The 11,358-nt window shown below is 37.2% G+C and overlaps 1 protein-coding gene across 1 annotated transcript; it reads left to right on the plus strand.

Moving 5' to 3' along the window:
* The first annotated feature begins 2,750 nt into the window (after positions 1 to 2,750).
* Positions 2,751 to 7,315, plus strand: LOC143449504 (papilin-like). The gene is made up of 8 exons (XM_076949734.1): positions 2,751 to 2,917; positions 3,866 to 3,996; positions 4,233 to 4,441; positions 4,576 to 4,664; positions 5,148 to 5,351; positions 5,573 to 5,761; positions 6,079 to 6,238; positions 6,645 to 7,315. Exons 1-8 carry the CDS (start codon positions 2,872 to 2,874, stop codon positions 7,006 to 7,008), a joined length of 1,392 nt encoding a protein of 463 aa, XP_076805849.1. The 5' UTR covers positions 2,751 to 2,871; the 3' UTR covers positions 7,009 to 7,315.
* Positions 7,316 to 11,358: the final 4,043 nt, after the last annotated feature.

Consider the following 11,358-nt stretch of genomic DNA (forward strand, 5'->3'; position numbering starts at 1 on the left):
GATAACTAGAAATGATGCAGAAATCAGTTAAATCGGATTTTTCAAAGGCGGCGCTACAGCTGTGAAACAAACTTCCCATGTTTCTGTGATGTTCAGGTCCCGGTGACGTTTAAAGTAAAGTAGCAGCAAATAACGTTGCTGTGGCAACCAATAAACAAGGTAAGAGATTATAACATCATCATCATTTCAAAACAACATCATCTGTCAAGAAATTAAAAACTCTTTAATATAAATCTACAGTGGTAATTTTCAGTTGGTGAAGATTTAATGTTAAGCTGTTTTGAAAAATTTATTTTTGAAATAACCCGTTTTAGTTAATAGTGTTAACCTCTATGATTGACGTAAGTTTCCATTTTTCGAAATTCCAAAACATCGAACCACAGAATTGCAACATCAAATAACAGATCGCGGAACAAAATTTTCCCGTTTCCACTTCGGTCTAAGCGGCGCCCAATTCCTTGGAATCTATTTTGACGAAGCGAATTGCCGACAGCGAATATTTCGAACACGAGAATCACCTATTTACCGATTTATCAACCCGACAAGTAGAATGTATTTAAGGCCACCTGAGTTTTGCCGTGGTATATAGCGCAGAGGACAGAGCTGTCAGCTTGACTTTGTGGTAGTACCAAGTTACTTATCAGTGAATCATAAGAAATTTTAGTAGTCGGCGTTAATGCTATTTGTGACGCAATTAAATCTGGGATTGTTGAGGTAATAATTAATATATAAGAGTCAAATCCATACTACAACAACCAGTAAGACCAATGTTTGGCAAGCAATAGTTGCTGCACAGTATAATAATAATAACTCATGTAGTATCTTAATGTTTTTGTGAATGGAATGCTTTTTACAACGCGTGTGACCAAGGGTAGATTTTGTTGTTCATTGTGATCAAGTGTGTTGCGCAGTTGAGTAAAGTTCAAATTTTGCGGTGTTTTCGGCGTCGATTATAATTGAGTCTCGTATCGGTCGTAAAATTGTTCGCAGCCAGAATATATTGATTGATGTACTGACTTTTGACCCACAGGTTCCCACATAAAATTTCATTTATTGGAATCGCAATTTACCAGGAACTAGAACACATCGCAAGGCAGAATGACGTAGTCTGAGTACAAAGCAACCTCAGGTAAAATGCAGAACGATTAATTATCGAAACGTCATAGCACCTCAGAAAGCAAAACGTGTGAACTATCAGATCGAACAGGAAATCAGCAAGTAAGATTGAGAAAGTGTAAACACACTGCAGGAAAAAACCGGACGTAAAGATTTCCGTTTTTGCTGAGCCACATCAAGCTAACGTGCACAATGAAAAAATACTGATCACGAATCTAAGTGCATTGAAAACATTCACGGAAAACGCAATGAAAAACATATTTTTTAAATGATTTGGAATGACATTGATACCGGTCATTATACGCACTGTAGCAATGACGTCTTGAGCTATACTACGTCATGCAGAATTTTAGTTACGAAAAGAAATTTAGTAGCCGCCAAACTTTCACGTTATCTGTTGTCTCGTTCGCCCTGGCTAAACGACGAGAGCATAAACTTACGTACACACGGATGACCAGTGCTGTTTTCGTCTCTTATTTAAGCCAATCTGAGACCTGACAACAAATTACTTCACTGCTATCTCCACATTGTCAATGGAGCGTGTCCAGCGAAATTTGTTTTGACCCAATTCGTGACGTAAAAACTTCCAATAATTTTCTTATATAAGTCGCCACGAGATTCACAAATCAAGCAAATGCAGAGATCCGGGAATGTGGGTTTGTAAACGATCTTAACTTTCTTCATTCCACTTGCTCTTTTTCAAGACAGATTTAGACAGCATTTGCCGATAACTCTTCAACGTGCTTCAGCTGATTATTGTGACGTCACTAAGCGACTGATAAAACAATGACGTTGGTTGTAGAATTTCGCAGCAGCCTAAAAAAGCTTGCGTTTGTTAAGTGGAATATAATTTGTAGAAGTATTATAAGCTGGCCAAAATGCTTGTAATTTGCTGATAATTTAGCTTGGTATAAACATGAGCTTGGTTTGTGACAATTAAGGCACAAACTGGCTGAGAGAACCGTACAGTAAGATACGATAATTGGGACCAAATTACAGGCTAGCTTATAATTTCTAAAAATGAAATAATAAGGTTAATGAAAGATGAAAAAGAAAGAGAAATGTATTTCCAGTCCAACATTTGCAGCATTTCAGCATAAATTGCACAATTCCCGTGAAGTTGTCTTTTGTTTTGCTGTTTTTTTTCCAAATAAGCGGTTTGCAGCCTTGTTGCCATTGTCATTGCACGTTTTGAAAATAAACGCAAGAAAATTTCCAATTTTGCTTCAAGCGATGTACAGACGAGCAAAAATGCAAGTCCAGTTTTCAAAGCTGGCATTTAAATACTTGCCTGTTATTATGAGAGAGTCGATTGACTGAGAGTTAAGTGTGTAAAGATAGGCAATAATTACAGAAGCAGTTTTTCAGCTTTTGTTTGTGAAAAGAATTGATTAACACTTCATTATAGAGCCTTTAACAATTGCATGTAATGTGGGATTTCGCGTGGGCACCAAGTTAGACGAGAATTGTGAATTTAACATAAACAAATCGAAGAACAGCTTTTGTCGTTGGTAAAATTTCTCTTAAATCTTTGTATTAATGAAGTTCCAAGAAAATTGTCCAGCTATGAGAAAGAAATGGTGCCGTGCGCCGCAACGTGATCAAATCTTGGTATAAATAGCAATGGCTGGAGATAAATAATCTTAGTCATTAGTAAGGCTCTGGCTGTTGCTTTGTGCTGGAGCGCGTTTCAAAGTTGAATCTTTTCCTAGATACTCTGTTATTTAACTTTAAGAAGAAATATAGACACCAACCATGATGAGAAAATTTATGCTTCTGGCGACTGTCTTCCTGGTATACGGTGAGTTTATACTTTGTTTTTTTGGAACCTTGCAACTAGCTTTTTTCGAAATGCTTGAAAGTTAAAGTCGTTTTAGTAAGTGACACATTCTTACTAAGGACGCTGCAGTGCTAATAATAAATAAAGGTGAATGCAATGAACGATTTTGTAACGATTCGTTCATTTCCAACTGAAGTTCGATTTACAGCAGAGAGCTGCAATGCTTTGAAATAAAGTGTGAAATGTATGTGAAATTGTGTCAAGTTGTTTTATTTCAATCCCATAAACGACCTTTAGTAACCTTTTGATGTCAAAGTGACATTCACTTGAACCCTGTTGTTGGTGGATTCGTTTTCTGGCTTCTACATAACAAAGTATCCTGAAAGCAAAAAAACGAGATTTTAGTTTCCAGCCTGTGAGGCGAAAAGTTTTATTTGTCAAATTTATTTAAACGTCGCCTCGTCGCTGCAACGTACCAAGCTCGTCATTGGCCTGCGGGCACAAGAGGATCTTTTACTTAAAGAGATGTCTCTAATCTTGAAATTCTAATTTAATCAGCTTATTGGAAATCCCCCCGTTGGCACACCGATTGATCAATATTAAACCATAGGTCACCACAATTAAGACTCTGAGTGAATTTATAACATGGCTGTAGAACTACAACATTTGTTCGTGGTTAAATTTGATAAATTGTTTGAACATAAACTCTGTTATTTCAGTGTTCGCAGTAATTTTCAGCAAACTTAATATGCGCGTAACAGTTCTCATAGCTCAAACTCAATCCAAGAGTTGTGACGTCACACATGAAGTTATAATTATTATCAGTTATCGCTGTGCGTGTAAAACAAACGCCTTCCTTAATGCATACTAAGAGCATATGCTTTGTTAGATAAACATGTCTCTGCTTCATAGAGCAGAAGTAGTTGTCGAATGTCTGTGAATTTAATCAAGATCTCTCTTATTTTCCAGCGATCGACGGCGCGAGAGCTCGTTATGACGTAGGATGCTACAAAGAGCGTGAGGTAATTTTCGAGAGAGATCCTCTCGGAGCGATCATCAACAATCTTCTCCCAACGTGCCTGAACGGAGGCGTCTGGCAGGTGAGGAATGGATTTCGTCAAAATCTTACCCACGACTCTTTTGTACAAGAGCGGTATCTGCCGCCATATTAGCAAAAGCGTCTCCCACAATTGATTTTGATTTAGCCTCAATGACGTCATCAGTGTGTAACAATGAAATTACTTTTTCTCTTTCTTATATGTCTCGTGATACTTTCTAATCTTGTTTTCAATGAGACAATTCTTCAAATTTTAATATTTTAAAATCATATTGACAGCACGTGCAGTGCAGCACGAGATCCATATATTCTCTTGTGGAATGCTACTGCGCCTATGTCGACACCGGCAAGCGAATCCCGGGAACGTATCTTCCGTATTACCGTTCTTTTCCCCAAATGCTGGCAGACTGTCCGCGGAAAACGGAGGACACGGTCAGAAGTTGCCATAAAGGACCCTTTCATTTCGTCTGTGACGTCAATGCAACCAAGTAATGGCCGCTTTTTTACAAAGCTTTTAAAAGCTTTTTTTCTGCTGAAAAGTTTAACCATCAAAAATTTCCAATAATTCGGATTTCATGAATTACGTGTTCGAATTACTAAGAATCATTCGCTTCACGCATAGGTACGTCTATGATGCGGACAGTAATACCTGCCAGAAGACCACCGGTTGTTATGGATACAGCGACCTCAACGAATGCCAGGCTGAGTGTGGTAAGTGAAAAGAAGGTCACCAACAGGCTCTCAGCTAAAAATTAATTAAGGGGACTTTTTTCGTATTTGCATGGCACCGCTGACTCTTTCTTCCACTAAGTAATTAAATCACTCCCTTCTATTTATAAGTGCCATGAATAGCCTACAATTATGACGCAAAAAATGAACAATTGTGACTCATTTAGTATGGGTATGAACTAAATTCGATCTACCTGGCACGACAAAATATAGTTTCGTTTTAAATCGTTTGTTTTGAAATAAGTGGTTCTTTTGGTTTTGTAAGACCTTCAAAGAGTAATTTCTCACCAAATGCACAAAACTTTATACTTTTCCGACCTTGAAAACGTTTCGCCTTTTGTGTGCTTTGATGAAGCGTCTTGCAAAATTTGATCAAAAATATCGTTATTGTTTTGGAAAAGTGTAAAGAAAAATCAGCGTTGAAAATAGATTTCATCTCAATCTAAAAATCTCTTTCCATTGCAGGCGTCGAGGAAAGAATTCTAGAATTCAACAAATGCTCCTTCCCGGTCGACCAGGGAAACTATTGCGACCAATCAGATGAAGACAATCGCGGTCGTCGTTACCGCTACAACCCTACCGAGGAGCGCTGCCAAGCCTTCTTCTATCGTGGTTGCGGTGGCAACGCAAACAACTACCATGAACGATGGGATTGTGAGAGAGCTTGCGGTATGATTGGTCGAAAATTTTATTTATTCTATTTGAATAAGAAACTGAAGGTGCCTCGTATAGAATAACGTATACTATAGAAATATATAAACAGACAGAAATATATATTTCTATAATAACAACTTTCTGGTCGTTCCGATTACTAAACTTTTCTGACATGATTTTCTTTATCCTCATCTATTTTATTATTCATTATTTGCTTTTTCTCTCATCCACTTTAGTTCCACAAGAAATGGTGACGATACAAGTGAAAGTTGACTCTCTCAGAAGTTACCGGGTTTTCATGGAAGAATGGGTGGTGAAGAAATTCAAACTGAAACGGGGCGTCGAAAACAACATATCAAGCGCTGACTTCCAAGCAATTGGGAAAGACGCCGAATCAGCAGAACTTATTCCGACTGACGCACCAGGTGAGAAGTTTTCCTGGTCTGTCGAGGAATGTTCAAAATCAAACGTTAAGCAGAGATTAAACCGTGAGCCAGCGTTCTAAATCACTACAGATGTCAATATTTGCTAAATGGGTAACGGAAGAAGATAGCGCACTTTCCGATCCGGCAGCACACAAACAGTGATACTTTCTGCCTATTAACCATGAGCCTATTAACAGCGCACGCTCATCTATTATAAGCTTATAGTCATCGCCTAATTAAAGCTTTTCCAGCTTATAAGATGCAGTAAGATCTACTCGAAGTGATATATCTTACAAACCGTTTTCAATCTTTCCCAGCGACCGAACAACCCGACGTAGAGGACCGCGGTCTGTTAATCAGCGGGGGAAACCCCGATAGGAAGCCCGATGAGCAGGTGCAAAGGGAAGTACTAACGCCTGATATTGTCTGTAAGATGCCAAATGAGACGGGACCGTGCCGCGCATATTTCCCACGCTGGTAAGTCCTGTCAAGGCTTCTTTTATTAAAGAATGCGACCATCTTGAATTTGTCTTTGTTGCCTTGAATTGTTTCATGGATTGTTAAGTTTCAACAATTCCAAGGCTTTAGAAACTTAGAAAACTATTAATCTGTGTGCTGTTTTATGTGTGTTGTCTCAAGATATTTAAAAGAATAGGGCAAATTTGAGTGTTGTTTGTTAGTTAATTGTACTGTTTAGAGTACGGGCAAATTTTGAGACCTTTCAAGATATTGTTTGAACGATTTAAAGTCGAATATGTTTTATTAATGAATACTGCATTTATGAAACTTTCAATCACATATCAATCATATCATATCATATCTTTCAATCTCATATCATATCAACAGATATTTTAAGATTAATTTACGATGAATTTTTAACCAGGTATCACGACCCGGAGAAGCAGGATTGCCGCCTTTTCATCTACGGTGGTTGCCTCCCGAACGGGAACAACTTTGAAAAGAAAAAAAGTTGCCGCGATTATTGTGGGGTGGAATACGATACGAGACCTACCGACATATTTGGAAATATCATCGAGGAAATTGGAGCCAGAGTTCTTGGCCCCCCCACTACAACTCTCTTCACATTCGTCGTACCAACCAAACCGGGACAGACAACGGACGATGCCACAAATCCGCCGGAAGAAGAAGCAGAAAATCCGGCCGATGATAACATCACTCCCGCGATGCCTTCAAACGAAGACAGTGGGATGAACGCTAACTCTACAACGCCAGCAAAACCAGCATGAGAATGTTTTGTGCGATTTTTATTCGATTTCCGAGTTCCTTTAACACGTGTAGCATTCACTTTATTTTGAACATATTTTACAAATCAACTATGTACTTTGAAACTCAGTGGGAATTATATTTTTATTTCAAAACGTACTGCTGATATTTCTCCATTTATTTGTATTTAGTTTTTACGACATTACTCTCCGCATTAGAAGAAGTAAACCAGCTCAATAGCGACAACTAGCGACAAATAGAACTGCCTTGTCATTAAGTTATTTCCTTTTTTGGTGCCTAGTATGTGAAATAAAGATGACCGAAAGATAATTTCAAGTCACACATTCTTGAGCTCTGCAAGTCTGCGACGAAACGCTTTAAGTTAACTGAAGGAAACTAAATAAAATCCAGGAACCACAAACGAGCATAATGAACAAGCCAGCCGTGAAAATCCACAAATATTTTCCTCACCACAGGTTTTGCGTTATTCGCAATTTCGAAACCGTTTGACCCATTTTATATTTTAAAACAACATCAGCCAAAAATATTTTTCCTGGAGTGTTTTCATTGTGATGGACAATCTTTCAAAAGCAGCCTGAAATTTGCTCTCATAGCAAAGCAAGTTATTTCAGTGTCGGCCTCGTTTGACACTTGGCCTCAGTCACGCTACGCTTCTACCCCTCCTGAACAAAACAAAACAAAGTACTTAGTACAGATATAGTGGAAGATTCTGAATCCCCTTATACCAGGCTTCACGGCTCCATCGGTTAAACACAAGAAAGTAATTTTCTAAACCAAAACCCAACAGAACCCCTTAAATCACTCATAAGCGGCTTTTATAGCATGCAAAGGTGTCAAACTAGCGATAAGAGGTGTCAAACTAGCGATAATCAACTAAAACCACAACAATATTTCGTTTTTCTCAACCAACAGCACCTTGCCTTTAACACACAATTCCAGCAAGTGCAATGCAAATGATATACCGTTGATTTTTGCCGCTTTTGACATTACAGAGCTCAATACGTAGAGCTTGAAAAATGAGAAACTGAGGCACAAACTTGGGAAAAGTTTTATGGCTATTGCGTCATAAAGCGACTTTAAAATCACGAGTTTCTTTAACTTCTTTATTCGCAAAAACTCAAACAATAGCCTGTGTAAGAGCAGATCAAATTATGTACCTCCAAGAGCAAGGCAGGTTTAGAGACGAGGCAACTAATGTTATAGCACGCTACACCAGTGTAGCGTGTTAGACTGGTCTATAGGTATAGCAGCGCTTGTAAACAATAAAGACATTCTCGGTAACTTCTGACTGATTTGCATTACTCCGAATGTCATAGCTTCCCATTAGCAAAGGTTATTCATGCTGTAGCGAGGTTCAACTGGAAATCCATGACTGGGCTCTTTAGGAGGAGAGCGAGCTAATATGACTGGGGCCGCCAAATATTGGCTTCAAAACATCTCCATAATTTAATTTAAATTGAAGTTTCTATTACTATAAGATACTTTTACTATTACAGTAAAAGATCAAGTAGCAACGACAACTTAAGCTAACAAGAAAAGTACAAATATTAAATAACAAAAGATAATTTTTTGTACGGATCGACCCAATATGGAGAGTAGGACTACTTTAAATTAGTTTTCAATAAGTCGAAACAATTTGGAACAATCCCTACTTCCATTTCCAATATCAAGTCAGTGACTTGACTCGAGTCGGAGTCGAGTCAGACTCGACTTTAGATCCTTTCTATGAAAATACTTGAATAACTCGACTTGACTTGTTTTGATTAAGTTTTGACATTTTCTTACTTTCTTCCTTTTTCATTTTTTTGCTCAAAACACAACAATATGTAAGTTAAAATAAATATTTTTGTCTATGAGCGCAAAGCAAAAGCAGCAAAACAAAGCAAAGTTACACAAATTTTTCACATTTCTTGTTGACAGAAACTGTGCTTTTGCTTTCCGTATTGCTTTTATTCAGATTGCAATTGACTTGATTTGACTCGAGTCTTAGTCGCCAAATATCTTGACTTTACTCGAGTCGCTTCTTCTAAAAGACTCGACTTGGTTTGCGAGTCTTGTTTGATGACTTGGTTACAATTACCCTCTCGTGTAAGCTTGGAATGAGGAATCTAGTAATCAATGAGTTTAAGAGGAACTAACCAAAGGAATAGGAAGATTTGAGCAGGACTTTGAGCAAAAACTCAAAACAAATTGTAAGATGTTTATGTTAATTTCAGCTTCATGTATTGAGATGTGAAAGTTGCTAAAGAAAAGCAGCATCGTGTTTTACAACATGTCGTTTAAATCCTTTGCAAGATGAATTAGAAAAGTAAGAAAGGGGGATTTTTCTTGCTGGTGCGTTCGAAAAAGTTTATGGCGGCATTGAAAAAAGACGGAAACATTTCATCTAAGTCGTAAAAACCTTTGAATAGCCTATAGCGAAAGCATTTTGAATTGTATAGAGTAGAAATATTGAAAGGCATGTTGTTAGAAAAGTATTTGGTTTTGTGTTTTCCTACCTCCGGCCAAAAAACAATTTTGAGTTTATCTCATCAATACTGTTAATATACTTTAAAACTAAGAAATTCAGTTTGTAATTAAATATTCGAAATGGTTTTACAGCAAACCGGAGTCATGGTGATGGAACACGCGATGGCGGAATTCGACAACGATGCTGTTTTCCCACCGCCAATAATGCTGCATAGTGACGTGTAAGCAGATGGGTTTTATTTAAACAAATCAATTTTGAATCATTCATTATTATTTTTACAGTCTATGTAATCTTCAGTGAGCATATTTTGATACAGAAAATGTTGCATTAAGTATCTCTCTGGTATGGAGGTCTGTAATACGAACGTTTTAGGCTGCTTAAAACAATTCCTATTAATCGAAGGGCTTATTTTTTAGGATCAAGTCGTTGCAAGACAATACACATGGAGATAAAGCATTATTTTTGAATAACAAATTTAATGCATAATTAATGACAATTTTAAATTCTTTGCGAAAATGGTAAGGAATGCTATTTCAAAACGGTCGATTTAATTCCAACACCACATTCATATGCCATTGATAAATGGAATCTTGCCACCTTTATGCTGGCACTTTCATATAACGAGCAGATAGTGGCGTGATTACACAAATTCTTATTTGGAAGCTTAATGTTACCGATCATTACTTCCTCTTTTAATCCTTGCTGGGCATAAGGACTGATGGTAACTGCCTGCACTGTGTAAGGGAATTTGAAGTGGTATAACTGGTGAAGTCGTGCTTGCAAATGTGAGGTCAGCACCAGAATCAACAATTACTTTTCCATCTCAACGTGTGTGTGGACGTACTCTATAGAAAAGTGTACTGCACATTACAAAAAACGTTCTTTAAAGACATTTTACTTCATTTTTTTGTGCAATCTAACGCTTTTGCCAATGTTTTAAGCAAAATAAACGAATAAATCCTAAAACAGTAGTTCTTAACTTATGATTCATGGCCCATATGGTGGGTTCTTGTAGATATGGTACCGGTATCTTGCAAACCGGTATCGGTACTGAAAAAGTACCGCAGTACAGTAATTCGATACTATAGCACCGCGGTACTAACCACCTTGGAATACTCCGTATAAGTGATCACAACGTGGTTATTGCAGAGTAACGAACTGCACGTAGTAAACAGCCTGTAGTCCGTCCACCAGTTCATGCAAAGTCAATAGAAGCATTTGACTTTCTCTTAATGACGTATCAATACTAAAGTACTAACATTTTTATCACAACACAGATCATTGCTCATTATGGATTATTTAATTAATATAAACAAACTGGCACCAGTTTTGTTCTAAACAATTTCTATTATTAACCGTTATGAATATAAAACTACATGGGTCATGATATGGCCATTTGCAGTGATGGAGGGCCAAATAAATGTGTGTATAAATGTAAATAAATAAATAAATGCGTAAATAAATGTGCTATAAGCTAAATGTTACATAGTTTAAGTTTTTTGTTTTGTTTTCAGGGGTGCTAGAACACAACTTTGCCATATCAATCCACATTCAAGAAGGAGGTATAGAAAATTTTTGCTTGATTAAACAGAAAATAGAAGAGGCTTCGTTGCTGATTATCACATGTCCATCTGGCGATCAGGAATAAAACCAACCATATCATATTGAAACTTTATTGTATAAAACTGTTCTAATGTGACTGGAAATTTGAAAAAGAGACAGAACTCAACGTTATTTATGACATTAATTTAAATATTTTTCATCAAAACTTAAATTCTTTAGCAGCTATTGTTAACTACTCATATATTTTTCATGAATGTAGTTATATCCTGACGTAATTCTTGACTTCAGTGTGCTCCAAGCAAAGACTTATCGTTGTGAT

Source organism: Clavelina lepadiformis, chromosome 3 (genome assembly GCF_947623445.1).
Source record: "Clavelina lepadiformis chromosome 3, kaClaLepa1.1, whole genome shotgun sequence".
Lineage (NCBI taxonomy): Eukaryota > Metazoa > Chordata > Ascidiacea > Aplousobranchia > Clavelinidae > Clavelina > Clavelina lepadiformis.